The sequence below is a fragment of the Tubulanus polymorphus genome, chromosome 2 (genome assembly GCF_964204645.1).
Source record: "Tubulanus polymorphus chromosome 2, tnTubPoly1.2, whole genome shotgun sequence".
Lineage (NCBI taxonomy): Eukaryota > Metazoa > Nemertea > Palaeonemertea > Tubulaniformes > Tubulanidae > Tubulanus > Tubulanus polymorphus.
This window is the reverse complement of record NC_134026.1, coordinates 19,341,994-19,359,291: the sequence shown is the minus strand read 5'-3', so window position 1 is coordinate 19,359,291 and position 17,298 is coordinate 19,341,994. Positions and strand designations below refer to the sequence as shown.

Here is a 17,298-nt window from a genome sequence, read left to right as displayed (position 1 = left end):
AATCTTTCGTTGATTACCATAAATGATAATAAAACCAAAATCGTAATCTAAGTAAGGTTTTCCTTTGTTTTCATTCATTTTTCGACGTTTGTGCATCCCATTTCGATGTCGGTTCTGGACTCGGACCGGGCTCGGTTATTGTCCGCCATTTAGAGTCAACCAATTAAATCACTTCCGCATTATTATTGGAATAAACGCTCGATCACAATCAAACACATGAAAAAAAATACAGCTAAAACCCGTGGATCAGTGGTAAATACCGACGATAAGTTTAATTATACCGCCGTAATTCCCGGATTTCCATGGCATGGCAATGTTTGTTTTTCTTTCAAGTTCCATGGGCTTAAGCTAAGACTAACTAATCTAATGTCTAAATGAAATTTTTTAGTGGATTGATTGTTTTTTAGTGTTGTTGACGTTGTCGTTGTTGACACTTGACACTCTCGTGTCATTGACAGTTGTCCTAGATTTTGACATTTGCATGTAAAAACCGTTATGTACATACGGATCAATAAGATAGGGGGTCAATAAGATAAGTAGGCCTACCAAATTCGTACGATGGAGATGGGTCTAAAAACCGACCAAATTGACTGAGAGCGTACTATTTGAACGCTCCCTTTTCTAATGCTCTATTAGACAACACGTGGATTCTTGTCTTCTAGAGATTTGAAGGAAGTTTCTCCCCTTCGCAAATGCTCCTGTGGGAGTCTGAATCCGAGCCTGCGCACTCCATAGTTAAATCACAAAAAACTGAATCAAATTTAAAAAAAAATCTCTTATAAAAATATGCCCATCTTAATGTCATTGTTTGCTAGAAGTCAGACAAAAACAAAGATGGTTGGTGGTAGTTAGGTCACAGGGGCTCGTATCAGACTTGTCGGTAGTGTAAAAACGATAATCTGATGATAATCCAGTGTCATAATGTATATAATATCATAGACACCGGATTAACAGATCATCGTTTTTAGCCCACTTGGGACTTTAGTCCCAGCGGGCTATTGCGTTCACTTTTGGTCCGTCGTCCGTCCGTAGACAGAATCCAGTTATTTTGGGAAGTTTTGAAGACGCTTCAAGGTAATGTCTTGATATTTGGTTTATACATGTATCTACCCTAGACACATCTTCAGCCCAAAAACTGGCCCTGTCAGATTCAAGATGGCCGGCTGGCAGCCATTGTTGTTCGCCAAAATCAGCACTTATTACACATTTTCGAAGTTTTAGAGGGAAATTTTGAAGGCGCTTTGATCAATTACCTTGATCTTTGGTTTATAGGCCTATTTGAATCTACCAAGGGCCCATCAGCATAAGAAAAATTGGGTCGATCTGACTCAAGATGGCCGTCCTATGACCTTTTTAGTGCCCAAAAATGTCAATTTTGGCCAGAATTCTAGGTCCTGTAGCTTCCTACTGGTTTGTCATCTGTCATTGCAATTTGTGATGGATATTCCTTGGAAAGGGATGTTTTATACCTGAGACAGGTATTTTTGATCAGCCAATTATGACGCAATTGGCAGCCATATTGGTGTCATCAGTACTCATTCGTAGGTGGGGAAAAGTTTTTCCACATTAAATTGATACCTAAGCATATTGTGTTACTATAATCAATGGGAAAGTTGTAGCCCATCACGTGTTCTATGATTTTGGTGAGTTTCAAGGTCATTGGTTTTTGTATGTGGCCACCAGGGGCGAGGAATAATACAATAACTTAGTATTTCTATATTATATTTGTACCTATGCATATTTTGTTACTTCTATCAATTGCAAAGTTGTAGCTCATGACATCTTCCATGATTTTGGTGAGTTTTAAGGACATTAGTTATTCTATATGATCACCAGGGGGCGTTGAATAGTAGAATAACTTAGTATTTCCTTATTAGATTGGTACCTAGGCATATTTTGTTACCATGATCAATTGCAAAGTTGTATTTCATGACATGTACTACGATTGTGGTGAGTTTTAAGGTCATTGGGTTTTGCATATGGTCACCAGGGGGCGTTGAATAGTAGAATAACTTAGTATTTCCATATTAAATTGGTAACGAGGCATATTTTGTTATCACAATCAATTACAAAATCATAGCTGCTGACATATTCTATGATTTTGGTGGGTTTCAAGGTCATTGGTTTTTGTATATGGTCACTAGGGGGCGTTATGTATTGAAATTGTTAGATTGTTGAGCATTTGAAACCACTTCCCAAGTGGGCATGGTGTCCCTGGACCCCTAGTTACACTACCTACAACTCTGATACGAGCCCCTGTGACGCAGGTCAGCGCTAAAGATCAGTTTTGAATTTTCGGTTGGAACTGAAAGTTTTTAAGGCTGAATGGATTGAATCTTCAGAATCTATTTAGGTTTATAAAGTCAAATTACCATTGAATCGAAATGATCGAAGAAGAATAGAAAACTGACTTCTTGCTAAAATAATAACATCAAAAGTTGGACATGCAGTGAAATCATGACAAAGTTGAAAAGAAATATTTGGTATGACATTTGGGTGGAATTCGAGGCAGTGGATCTTACTCCCAAGTAATTTAAAGAAAGGCCTTAGCCTGCTTCATTTCAGAAATCTTGCCTGTACATAGATACTATTTCTCAAAAGTCGATGACTATGACATTTAAGCTGTTAACAGGAAAGGGTACAATTTTATGATGATCATAAGGCAATGTTAGTAAGCTCACTTCTGAATTTAAATTGAACAAGTAAAACTGCCATTTTGTGATGACAACGTCAACACCTTTTAAGGAGTGTGAAGCAAAATCATCAATAATCATTAAAGCAGCATTGGAGACTAAGTAAAGTGTTAATTTATTTTGATTAATTTGTAGAATTGGCAGCAAAATTACCAGGTAACATTGTTGCATCTGGCGGTTGACATCAAACGTTCAAAATTTGAACTACGATGTTGAATGTAATGTTTGATGGTATGATCTGAGGCAATTGGAACCACCATGCTTTCGCTACGCAAATGGCTATATAAACCAAAGGTAGTTATTTATGAACAATATATAATTTAGAAATAAAATTGATCTTCTTTTTGAAGGCCTAGCTGTTTTGTCTCTCAATGCAATTTAGGCCTATATTTCAAGTAATTGCGCAGTCAGGACCTAGATTCAAAGGCCAGTAGACTACTGTTGTGTAGTTTACTTTGGTTTTATAGGCCTATACGGAATGGAGCAGTTCTGATTATAGCTGCCATCACACGAACGTAACTGGCCTGTGCTAGATGCTAGGTGCTGCGCTCGTGTTAAACACCGAATCGGTCTGTCAGGTACTTGCTACCAATGGTTAGAATCTTACCTTACTGATCGCTATCAAACTGTTTGTATAGGCGACTCTAAGTCTGAACCACGTTTACTCAAATTTGGTATACCGCAGGGGTCTGTTTTAGGTCCACTGCTGTACACCATTTACGTTCTTTTGGTGATATCATAAGGAAATTCAATTAAGATTTTCATTTTTATGCAGATGATTCACAGTTGTATATCAGGATAAAACCAAAAGTTAACGAATTGGTGTCCAAAAATACATTCCAACTTTGCTATACTGAACTTAAACATTGGATGGATTTAAACTTTCTTCAGGCAAACGGTGACAAAACCGAGTTCTCCCTTATTGGCTCTCCATCACAGCTTACTAAGCTTCGCACATTTGATCTCAATCTTGATGATGCTGTAATTACTTCATCTCACTCCTTACGTAATCTCGGCGTCATTTTTGATCAGAACATGTCCATGGTAAAACATGTAAACCACTTATGCTCTGTAGCTTTCTATCACCTTAGAAACATTAGTAAGATCAGGCAGTTTTTGAATCAAGGAATTGCTGAACGCCTTATTCACGCTTTTGTGACAACTCGCCTTGACTATTGCAACTCTTTACTCTTTGGCCTCCCTGACAACATTTTAGATAAATTACAACGTATTCAAAATTCTGCTGCCCGGATCCTGACTCGAAACTCAAAATTTTGTCACATAACACCGATTCTACACGATCTGCATTGGCTTCCAATCAAATACCGCATCCAATTTAAAATCTTGATCCTTACTTATAAATCCTTGAATGGTCAGGCCCCACAATATTTGAAATCATTAGTGCAATACAAGGCATCCTCTAGAGTGTTAAGATCAGACAGTCAATCACTTCTAGTCATCCCTCGTGTCAATCTTGTCTCTGCGGGTCACAGGGCCTTTTCTTACTCCGCCCCACTACTTTGGAACTCCTTACCAGATGCAATTAAATCTAGTCCTTCTACTGATGTTTTTAAATCGCAACTTAAAACCCATTTGTTCACTAAAGCTTTTAACTAATGATGTAAATTGTTTTTTCTATCTTTATGTTTAAATTGTGTCTTTATATTGTAAAGCCAATGAGCATATTTTATATGGATTTTAGGCTCAATAAATTATTATTATTATTATTTAGATTAGGCCCGAGGCTACCGTTCACACAGGTGCCAAAATTATTGCTAATGAATTGTGACTGGTTCCAGTGACTCACTTCGCTTTGGCGCGACATTGTTTTTAGGATCGAGTGAGTGGTTTATGTGTGACCATGCTCTCTTATTAGGCACGGGCCATATGTGATCATGGTTCATGGCTGTGCACTGGGCCAGTATCTTATGCTCTTTTAACTTTTCCACCATATAATGCTGGCAAGACAGTATATCCAAAAATTCCACTGCTATGTGGTATGACTGAAGTTTTCTATGGAACGTGATAAATGAAAAAATATGAGCGCTGCACCGAGATATGTTTTTTGCAACTTAATAGTGTCCCGGCATAAGAATTTATATTTCTACAGCAACGTAATACTTAAATGTATTTGCGACGACGTAAGGTTTTGTGACTACGTAAGGTATTTCCAGAAATCACCACCAGGTGGCACTACAGAGAATTGAATCGCAATTTTCGATGAAACATTACCAAAAAATCCGGACTGTGTATGTGTATTTGGCGCGTCTGCATAAATCATGGAGATGGAAGATATTCCGGTTAGTCTCAGCCTTCGCACCTGGTGGACAGATTCCGAGAAGAAAATGTAATTTAATTCGAAGAACATCTGCAGTGCCACCTGGTGGTGATTTTCGGAAATAACTTACGTCATCGCAAAAACTTACTTAGTCACCAAAAAAACTTATGTCATCACAAAAACTTACGTTGTCGAAAAAACTTACGTCGTCGCAAAAACTTACGTCGTCACAAATGCGTTAAAGTATTGCGTCACTGCAGATATATAAATTCTTATGTCGGGACGCTATTACGTTCCAAAAACATATGTCGGTTCAGCGCTCATATTTTTTTCATTTATGGCATACCATAGTTTTCAACCCTGCGGTTTGGAGTATCGATTTGTTGCAATTTGTTTTGTTATAACATGGTATAATGAACAATCGTCTGAAAAGTATGATACTGGGTATCAAGTATCAAGTTCATGTATATAGGCACTGCACGCTTCGCATGACAACCGTTTGGTCTAGATAATCTACATAACAGCTTAAAAAAGATGCTGGGTTTGAAGGAGCTGCCATCATTCAATAGAGAAATAACTGACCAAATTTACTTGAGAGGACGTCTGATGGCCTAGCAGACGGGCAGCTAAACTAAAACGTAGAATTTTGATCCATTTTGTACTGTATCGAAGGATTGCAAAAATTCTTCTTTACATGGGGTTGCATCACAGAACGAAGACACCATTTTCAAGTTTAATGATATGTTTCCATGCCAACCAACTGATGTTTGTTTTTCAAATCGTCAGTATTTATGGTTTGTAGGTATGGAAACCTATAGGAAATATATTGTTACACAGCTGCAGTGAACTGATATAAATCTCAGTGTATAGAGTTAACGATTATTATTGATGATAATTGATACTAATGTATTCAGCCAAAACCCATATAAAACATCATATACAAAAAGAGAACAGAGAAAGCTAAAACGAGTTTAATTAAGAGCTTTGATGAACAAAGGGGTTTAGATTTTAAATCATCAATCGAAGGACTAGATTTAATTGGACTTGATTTTTTTAATTGTAATGACTTTGTTTATCTTAATTTGACAACAGAAATGTGATCCGTCGTTGCTCGCCAGATTCTATTACGCCGACGAAGATTTGAATATAGTCAAGTTTAATGATATTTTTCCATGCCAACCAACTGATGTTTGTTTTTCAAATCGTCAGTATTTATGGTTTGTAGGTATGGAAACCTATAGGAAATATATTGTTACACAGCTGCAGTGAACTGATATAAATCTCAGTGTATAGAGTTAACGATTATTATTAATGATAATTGATACTAATTTATTCAGCCAAACCCCATATAAAACATCATATACAAATGGGTTTAGATTTTAAATCATCCATCGAAGGACTAGATTTAATTGGACTTGATTTTTTTAATTGTAATGACTTTGTTTATCTTAATTTGACAACAGAAATGTGATCCGTCGTTGCTCGCCAGATTCTATTACGCCGACGAAGATTTGAATATAGTCGCCTCCGAGTTGGACAGTTTCGACGGTCGCAAGGATCCCGAACGATGTACGTTGCTGGTCAATCAGCTGCGCGCTTGCCAGGACAAAGTTCTCAACGTGATCCAGTCGATCATGAATGAGGCGATACCGCACAGTCGCGCCAATCGTGACTTCCGAGCGAAATTTCCCGACGACGTTGTACAAGAAAATCTATCTGGCCAATTATGGTTCGGGGCTGAGGTAAATTTCACACTAAACGTGCCATAATCGACTTAACGCAGGTATCAATCTGTTGCCTGGGGTCACGTCAGACATTTGACACTTTGATAATTTATCATTATTTGAATGATATTATCAACATTATCACCATAATTATCAACTTAATCACCATTTTCTCAATTATGTTATTAGTCAGTACAACTCCTTGATTGCTTAACAACTCTTTCAAACGGAAAATGCTTTTAAAGGTGCTTGAAACCCCTTTAATTTGAGCAAAATACTGAAACTCCTTTGAATTCTCCTTCAATTTTGAGAAATAGGCAGCTATGAATCTTTGTCTAGTATGTAGTTGAACTAGGCCTAAATCGGTATAGTTGCGATTTGTTTTTACCCGCTTAGGTGGTTGCCAAATATGAAAAATTTGCTTACAAAACCTGCAAATTAATGGTTTCACCGAAATATACGGTATCGATTTAGGAGGAGTCCACAGTAATTGGGATATGAAAGCGACGCTTCCTCGAAATTAGAAATTTTCTCCTTTAAAACTCGTCGATTCAGTTTCTCTACTTTTATCATCATCTCATTTCATTCATAGTCGGTTGTTATTGTTGTTTTCAGTGTTTAGCCGCGGGATCGAGTATCATGAATCGAGAACCGGAAAGTGGCAGCATGCGACCATTGGCACGAGCGTTGACGAGAACGCTCGACAATCTACGCGCTATGTTACGCGAACAATCGCTGAAAAACGTTAACCACTATTCGAATCTTGTGAGTGAATTATCGAATTCGTTTTTTGCCCATCGTGTATTTTACTATGATGTTTGAATCACACTTCATAAGATAACTGTGAACTTGTATAAAAGTTTTAACGAACCAAATCTCTGAGAGTAAGACCACTCATATCGGCTCTTTATCTATTCTTATGCAAGACTGTAATTTTAGTCCATCATTCTGCATGATAGTTGAAATTGTAACTTTCGGTTTCGACTTCGGTTCAACCTACCCTGAATTTGATGTTGTGCTCAATCTCTTCAAATTGAAAACTAAGTTTTAAGAATTAAGTCCAATTTAGATTTAGGTTACCGTAATGGTGAGTTATGGGCTTATTTCAATTGCTGTTAACTCACCTAGATAGTATCTTAGATAGCATATTTGAAAATACCAGGTATCAGTATGTATGTTATTTTGATATTTCAGATCAAAGAAGCCCTGACTATGTTTGATCAGCTTTTTGCCGAATTTGAATTCAGGTGGGTACTATTTAACAGGTACGATGTAGTCAGGTGCACCTGTAGAGAAGAGGCTTTCATAAGCGGTTAACTTAGGAGTTAGTTTGTTTTTTGTGGTTACACACCCAGCTGTAAAAAAGGAGGTAATCTTTAGGGTCAATGAAATCTAGAGAAACTTTAACACAACTAATTGTTCTAACTCGTCTTTCGGGGAAGCTCCAGCTACGATTAAATCCTGAGTTATGCAACAATGAGAAAGCTAGTAGTTTTCAGCACTGAACGTAGACGATTTTATTCTTTAGATTCTCAATCGAGTAGCTTGGGAATTTGCCTGCAAGATGTATCAGGCTCCAAGACTTGTTTCAAACTCAACTGCTTGTTCATGGATTTACATTCTAATTATATAATACTATAAAAGTTGACAGACATGTTTGGACACACAATTAATTACAAAACAAACTGTTATCACAGGTGTCGAATTGACAGATGTCTAACTGATTGTGTGAGTAATAATTAATTAATGGTTAATTAAAACAACAGCGCGATTAAAAGTATATATGTATATTATTTTTGCTAAAAAAACACTTAACAAAATCGTATTCTTTGCAAATGGTCTGTAAATAATGTTCAAAATAAATCAAAATCCACTTTCCAGGTATGTCGATTTAGTGCTTCCTTTACATGCAGTGGGTCCACTGTATTTTCAAATGAGTGTAGATCACAGTAGTAATAATTTCATATTTACATAGCAAAAGCATAAATCGGTTTGACTAGTTTCACATGCCTGTTGTACCTTTGTTAGATGAACTCATAACTTTTGAACTCTGATATTTTTTACGCGATCTATGAAATCCAATCCAGTCAAGACACATTTTCTTGGTCCAAAAAATCCAACTTCGTTTAGTATCTTCGTCTATAAAAGTCTTACAGGCTTTTAAAAATTATTTTGATGCTCTCTGTGGAATGACGATTAAACTTAGTACTGAATATAAAAACCGAGATATCTCGTCAATGGTGCGATCTGACGAATGACAGGATATCTTGTCAATGGCGCCCAACAGGGGCAGATTAAAGGGGTGGTCTCGGGGGTCCAGACCCCTGCCCTCCTCTAGACAAATCGAGATGAAGTAAAATCTGTCAATTTGACACTCATCCTCTTAGGAATTTCCGTATGCTTTCCTTAAAAGATTAATATTAACACCGAGGATGGGACCTCGCTTTTTAGCCTGCAAAGCCTTGCTTTATCTGGAAAATGCTGTAGTCATTTCTTCTAGACCCCTGTCTTCACATTTTCCTAGATCCGCCCCTGCCCAATGTGGTGAAGTTACATTGTGCATAATGAACGTACTGTATTTTATCATTATCATTATAGTTATGTGAGTGCGATGGTTCCTGTGAAAACGTTCAAAGATTACGAAACGATGCAAGATGTGATTGTTTTGTTTTCGGAGACAATTCAACGCGCGATCAAGAAAAAGTACTTGAGTCAAGATATGATCGAAGATTGCGATCCTGCCTTAATGTTTACGATACCGAGGCTGGCAATTGTAGGGTAAGTGTTACACATACAGGGTATACCCATCATCTAAGTACATTAACAGCTTGATTATTAGACTCAATATTTCGTGTACTCTGTTGTTGAGGAAGAAGGAGGCAAGATCAAGAATATCAACAAAAGAAATTCTTGTCTCTACCAGGATTCAAATGTTGTCTTACGGTTTTCAATGGATCAAGATAAAACTGTATCAATGATCTGTAGGCTATGAAAAGCTGTTTTTGATGGACTTGCTTGCTAACACCAGATTGACATTTTAGCTAGGAAACATGATAACTTAAGTAACACACTTCGTAGGTTGCTCATACTTTCGCAGAGTTTATTTACTTATATAAGCAAGCTCCCTTTCATTTAGTTACTAAATTAGTAGCTTTTTCGAAAAAATGAATACTCCAAGGTTCAAGTAAGATATTTTTCTTTTGTGTTGAAAAGATATAGATGGCCCAGCACATCAGCTGAATAATGTGGACGCAAAGTGCACAGCACAGTTTTCCGCTCGTGTGCTCGTGTATGCAGACTTATTTCAGCCTGCTTGTATAAAAGTGGATTTTAAATTTGAAATATTGGCTTTATTTTCAGGGGTTTGCTCATTTTTCCAAATGGACCGCTTTGCACGGAATTACTGCCTGTTGATATGTCCGAAATGTTTCGTCCTTTTCAAAACTTGTTGTCAAAAATAAGGTTCGTTCACATCGGTGGGTTACCTACCGGCAATACGCTACTTTACGGTAATCGGGGATTCTATTGTCTTCCGTTTGGTACGCTAGCAGTATTTCTATGTCTAACTCTATACCTGTCATTTGTGCCCAGGGTCATGTAGCACCAGAGCTGCTACGAAGCCCTCATGAGTCGCTTTCAGGCCAGTAACTTGTTAGCTCCTCAGTTGAGAGAGGCAATGAGGTTAAGTGTCTTGCCCAGGGACACTACGGTAATGTGCAGGGTTCAAACCCACAACCTGGCTTCCCACTTGAATGCCCAAACCACTCGCCCATACCACTCGCCCATACCACTCTACATAAGTCTGAATAGTGACTAGAGTTTAGTCACTATTTGTTTAGTAGATGAATGTTGTTTGGCGACTCATATAATAGTGGTACATATATTTGGATTCCTTAACCTAAAATTCCAGATAAAAGTTGATCAAAATTGAGCTAATTGTGATTTCCAGTACTTAGACCAACTGCTTCATCTGGTAGTGTGCTGGCTCCCCATTACTTGTGTCTTATTTTTGGAACTTTAACAATATATAATGAACCCCATAACAAGTGAAATTCTTTCTTGTTAAATAAATTTTTCGATTTCAGACAATTGTTGAAGACTTTAAGTGACGAAGAACTACACACGTTAGAAAAGACTTTGTGTAACGTCGATGAGCCGGTAACTATGACTACCGACTTGTTAGCGAGTCCAGTCCATCACTGCGTTGAAGTGGACCACCACCACGCTACTGCTACTGCTGCTGCCGCTGCCGCTGCCGCGACGTGTATACAAACGCAAGCCATAGTCGAAAACTATTACATGTCGCAGTCCGAATCGAAGCAGACTATAGTCGGGTGTGGCGATTTACCCGCGGCGAGTACGAGTTCCATAGGCGAATGCTGTGATATCATCGAATCAGACAATACTGACGAACATTCCGCTCGTCGCGAAAGTCGTAGCTCGTTCGATTCCATCGAATCGACCGGTGATCGTCGTGGGCACGTTGATTCGAGTTCGATTGTTCCGTCTGCCAAAGCGCAAGCAGCGACCACCGAGTCGACTGTCGAGGAACGACAAACAGGTGCTAGCTGTTCGGAACGCGTTGGTTTCATGGACGTTGAATTGGCGACGACCGAAAGCGCGAAAAGCGATATACGCCTCGGCTGTGATATTAGTAACAAAGATTCGCCCGATCCTGACGGCGACGACAAAAGTTTATCGAGATATGAAATAGGTGCTTACGAACATAAAATGGACGACTTTAATCGCCAAGACGATAGTCGACATTTCCGCATGGGTCATTCCGTCGCAGACGTCGGAAACGGCACCGCGTTCACTTCGATAGATAACGATGGGGTTGATGATGACCTCGACGACGATGACGATTTTTCGATGAAGAGTATCGATGCTTTGTGTGATCAGGATTTGCCATCGAAAAGTGAAGACTCGAAAACAAGCGCGGTTGGTGGTGATGAAGACGTGAGTGAAAAGCAGCTGATGGCTGATTATTCGGAATTGTCTTGTTCTTGCGCAGATAAAGAAGATTGTATGAGGTATGTGTTTTTTTATATTGAGCCTCTCCACCTGAATCGACAAAACACACAGTCATACCTGCTAATCTAATAATGACCTATAGAAATGGGAGAAATAGAAATTTCTTTGTTGACAAAAAAGAGCCTTCGAGAAAAGATGTGCGTTTTTGAATCAAACGACTTGGCTGCATAAAACTTCTTATCTGGAATCCTTTCAAATCTAATTATATTGGTATCACTGAAATGTGCTGAAGACAGACGCAGGCATATAACTGAAGAAAAGTGCAGTGGCTGAGTGGTGTAAGCCGCCGTCAATTTCTTGATCAGAAGTTCTTCTCTGGTATCTCCCCAATTGGGAAAATTGTTTTTTCAGTTTCAATAGTACAGACACTAGCTCATACAATTCGGAATGCCAGGATGAAGAAGAAATTGCTATGGCTATACGAGCAGCTGAAATAGCATCTCAGAGTGAAGCGCGTGCACGATTCCACAGCAGTGATGACCTTATTCATCGATTATTTGTCTGCATAGCTGGTACGTAGATTCCGATTATTTATCATGCATTATTAACTTTGACTTGACTTTGTTCAGCGTTTGAGGCCCTGGGGAGGCCTGTTCGCTGGTCTGGCAATAAGCGACACTAGTGGTGGCATGCGTGGTTTTCCACATTGTCAACCTAAAAATTTTGGCAGGTGGGAAAGTAGACCTCGGGTTGGTCCTCCCAGTGTTTATCCAGTCGGCTCTTGAGGCAGTTGACAGTAGGCGCGGATACAACGCTGCTGGGTAGGTCATTCCAGCTGTTTACTACTCCATTCGAGGAATAGTTCGCTCTGACCTCAAGTCTACATCGGACCTTCTGCAGCATCTTAGTGTTGCCCCTGAGGTTTCTTCCGCCTCGATCGAGAAGTGGAAGTCTGGGACTATCCGCCTTATACAGTCCCTTCGGGTACTTGAACACCTCAATCATATCGCCTCTGAGGCGTCTATGTTGTAACCAGGGCAGGTGACTAAGCTTGACATCTACTATTTTCTAGTTATTCCATCTATCAAATGAATGTTGTTTGGGTGCTGATTTCAGACCCCATCAGCTCAGTAATGCTACAGTTACATACCGGTACTCACGTAGAAAAACTGATTGATTTTTCATGTGCCCTGTGTAAAAGTCATGTCAGGTTTTGGGGATCATATCAAGGAATTGCAAGGACATCATTTTGATGTGTTAGTTGATAAATCATGAATGATATAGAAATCGATGTAATGGTTTGTGAATAAATCTGAAAAATTAACCAGAAACCTGGTTACCAGTATAAATCATGCAGAATGGGTGTTCTTGATAGGGTTACGCATAAGAAATAAAGATTTCGTAGTTGCTATTTGGTTGCTTACCAGTTTCCTATAACATCCTATATGCAATATATCGCATTCTGTTCAGGTGTGGCTGACCAACTGCAGACGAACTACGCCAGCGACCTGAGGAACATACTGAGAGTCGTATTTGAAATGCACAGCTCGGATACGATCATACAATCACCGGCAAAATCCCCGAAACCGAGTCCCGGAGCAGTTCGCACCCCACGATACACTTATAGACCAAACGGGCAACGACTTGTTCGAGGTAAATACAATGGACTTTGTATAAGCCAGATGTTTTGAGACTGGAAGATTTTCTACCACGTAGACTGGACATTTTAAGGTTAAAACCCTAGGGCTGAATTCTTACATATGGTCTGGTAAAAACAATGAAAAACTGGTATGCCGAAAAATTGATTTCAGGAAGAAAAAATTGAATATTAGTTCAAATGTTTGTCTTTTAGAGCCGCCTACTTGGGTACCAGATGAAGTGTGTCAAAGCTGTTCAACTTGTAAAGATCTCTTTACTTTGGTCAGACGAAGGCACCACTGCCGTAACTGTGGAAAGGTAAGATGAATGAAATGAATAGCCATGAATTGAATAAGTTGGACTAAGTTAGTACATGTACGTAGTAGTGAAGGTCATGAGCAAGAATAATCAATAAAAATGATGATGATTATTATTTTAATTTTTTGGGCATTGCCTACATGATACAAAGAAAAAACTAAACCTTAGAAATTAAAAGCTTGAAAGAACAAATGAGTTTTAAAATTTGAGTTTTTAAGAAATAGATTTAATTAGACCAGGTTAAGTATTAATTGGGAGTACTGGTTCAGAGTATGAGAAGGGTCTATGTCAACTAGATTAACATAGAGGATTGATTATAAGATCTTCAAACCTTATTACTGGTAGATAATTTATTATTTCACAATTTTACAAGTGAAAGTAAATAAGTGACTGTAATCTACTTTAGCTATGGGGTGCAAACCATTTTATACTAGAATTTCTGATCCGTGCCTCGAGTTTGTTGTAATGAAGTTGGACTACACATTATTATCATTAATATTATTCAGGACGAAAGTGATGATTCCGGTCGTTTTTCTTTGTCTTTAGATCTTCTGCTCACGATGTTCGGCGAATTTCATTCCATTACCTCATTACGGTCACATGAAGCCAGTTCGTGTTTGTAATCATTGTTTTATGCATCACTGCACCTCCTTTACAAATGCCGGACGTCACAGTTAACGCATGGTGTTGGGTCGCATGACGAGTATGGCGTCACATGACTCGGCGATGATTGAGTTGTAGTCGACCGGAGTGCTCTTGAAAGACACATTAATCGGCAATCAACGTTACTACTGCTGTTCTTATGCAGTGGTCAATGACAATCCTGTATCCCCCTAGTCAGGAACTGGACACTAGATCGACACGATTACCATTATCGTACTGTCAGGATTCGACATCAAAACACTCATATCAATCAATAACCCTTGATCGACTGGTTTTCATTCGATCAAAAAGATCATGGAATGATAGGAATTTACATTGTTATACAGGGCTTAACATGACAAATATTTTCATAGTAATGCCCTATATGAATAAATGAATTATTATTTTATAATTGCCTTTATTAATTAAAATCTACAATAGTAATGCAAATCTATTATCGACAGAAATTCGACATTTATTTAAAGTATGATCGACAGGAATTTGTTCTTGTTTGAAATGTGTTTTCGTCACAAATTCAACGTCTAATACGTGACTATGTCAGACAGGGGTACGGGATTATCATTGACCGCTGCATTATGACGATCTGATCGGCCGACCTGAGCTCGGGTTAACTAGTTTTACCTTGACTTAATTAATTAACTCTTGATTTGATCAAAACTCAGATTTAGAGCTGAATACATGTGCTAGTGTTTTATATAGTGATTTATGTTTTAACGTTTTACCGATGTCTATATTCCGTCTATGGTACATATCATATTGGAGGATTTAATCTAAATAACATTCTGAAAATTCATGCCAGTTAACAAAAATTTTGTTACCTAAGTCGATGTTTGAGCGGTGAATCTCAGGACCCAGTTATGGGTTAGAGTTACTCGGAGTTTAAAATAACATGTACAGCCAACCTCGGTTAATCCGCCCCCTGGTTAAACCATGTAAGTGTTCATTCCATATGAATAAGTTGGTTATGTTTTTCAGTAACGTTATTCCGTTTAAATCCTGTGTCTAATTAGTTCTCTATAATCTGTATTTCCACTTATACTGTAGACAATACGGTCCCATAACCCAATTTCTTTGTAAAACCTCAATTAACAATGCAATCTAATGAGGTCAATGTCGTCAGTTGGAAATATGAGAAACTCCATAAAACACTGAAGTAATCCATCGATGTTATCTTGTCGACCTCCTCCATTTAATGATGGTACCTGCTTTTATATTGTTTTCAAGTGTCTTATTGTAGCCACATGATTTCAAGTAGATTATTCAAACATCTGTAAAGGGGCAATCGTACTGGTTACGTGGTTAAATCATAGTTTATATGATTCATGGTTAATTCGTAGAACTACGGATAATCTGTTATCCGTACATCACTTAATCCGTACTTAAAAACCCAATATACGGATTAACTGAGGTTGACTGTAGTTCATAATTCTAATAAACATTCTCCAGTCAAATTTGAGCCGGAATTTTTTCGCAATCCTCCATTTTAGTGAAAAATTAATTGATAATCAATGTTTTAGTTCAGCAGCCAATCCATTCTGGTCCTCTTAAAGATCAAGTGTAGCCCACAATTTAGCCTTTGTTTTTAACGATAGATTATGTTACATAAATACATAATAATCATTCTTGAGAAATTTTAGCTGTAATGAGTGATGGATTACTGAAATATAAGTGATTGAAAAGTGTCAATTTGAAGGTATTTTCACATAGTGTAGTTCGTCTGACACCCATGTACGGTAAATGGTGCTGATGATGACACAATAGGGGCTACATGCTGAAATCAAGCCAGCGCGAATTTCTAGTTTCATGTTGATATACATGGTATTTAAAGTTTTAGTTAACCCTGTTTATCTTATATGACCGGCTTAAATGCGTAGTACATTCATCAGCATGTGGTTTATGTCTCTTAGAGGCGTGGGAAATACTACTGATCATCTTAGTAGTTGTGTTTACCTTGCCGGTTACCGCGTTTACCGCGCTGTACTGTGCCGATTGGAGGTAAAAAATTCGTGTCATATCTTGATTACATCTAAATGATTAGAGGTCTGATGAAAATAATGATAATACCAATGTTTTATCATGAACTCAGTTGACATCGAGTAGGAAAAAAACCGATAAAACATACACTGACAATGACGTGTGTACAGTGCAGGTATTCACTGTAGCTCGCATGACGTCACACGCATAGCAAGTCAGTGTGCATTCAGAATATTTTCGCATTTGTTATTCATTTTTCAAACTCATATTTATTAAGTTCAGTGCTTATCGAAAAAATTATATCTATTACTGGCATATAGGTTAGTTATCTATTGAATCAGATCATAATTAGAAATTTGATGAATACCGGTACCGGTAGGTCACTGTTACACTTGATCTTTAAGACATATGTCGTGTATGTACTAACTACCTAAGCTAGCTGAGCTAGGGGTACGTTCTTTTTCAAACAAGTTGAAATAGTCATTAGTACTCGGTTTACAAAATGACTACGGTACTTATCTCTAATACTTATTTTGATCTGGTAGATTCGTGCAATACAAATCGTGCCAAAAATGTTCTTAAATCATATTAAAAGCTGTAAAGCATTCTTGATTGAAGTTAGCATTTAGAAAAATGCTCAGTTCTCCAATTGTGGATGCCTCATACGGTATTGTGTTTTATCCGTACAAGGTTAGTTTAAATAGATTTCGGATAATGTCGTTCAGCCTGTAAATTTTAACCTATTCAATTCGATAAGATTGTTGGTGTTGTAATACTCTGATTTTGAATATTCTTATCCGGGCGTTTATATGCAGTCTACGCGAAGGAATAAGGTTTCACATTTTTATTTATTCATCGAAGAACAAGTTGCATGATACTATTAGTGTTTTAACTGCATTCTAACCCGATCAAACGTGAAATGTCCGTGTAGGTTTTTATTTTGTAATTTTATAGTGCTTAATGTAAACATTTGTACTTTATGTCCTTAAAGTGATAATAAAATTATTTATAAGTACACTGTGGCTTCACTTTAGAC

The 17,298-nt window shown here is 37.9% G+C and overlaps 1 protein-coding gene across 1 annotated transcript; it reads left to right on the top strand.

Moving 5' to 3' along the window:
- Positions 1-237: 237 nt before the first annotated feature.
- LOC141900305 (lateral signaling target protein 2 homolog) lies at positions 238-17,220 on the top strand. Its single transcript, XM_074787132.1, has 12 exons — positions 238-252; positions 2,829-2,849; positions 6,435-6,713; positions 7,311-7,460; positions 7,890-7,942; positions 9,294-9,473; positions 10,056-10,157; positions 10,781-11,728; positions 12,081-12,241; positions 13,140-13,322; positions 13,522-13,625; positions 14,172-17,220. Exons 3-12 carry the CDS (start codon positions 6,606-6,608, stop codon positions 14,301-14,303), a joined length of 2,121 nt encoding a protein of 706 aa, XP_074643233.1. The 5' UTR covers positions 238-252; positions 2,829-2,849; positions 6,435-6,605; the 3' UTR covers positions 14,304-17,220.
- The last annotated feature ends 78 nt before the right edge of the window (positions 17,221-17,298 follow it).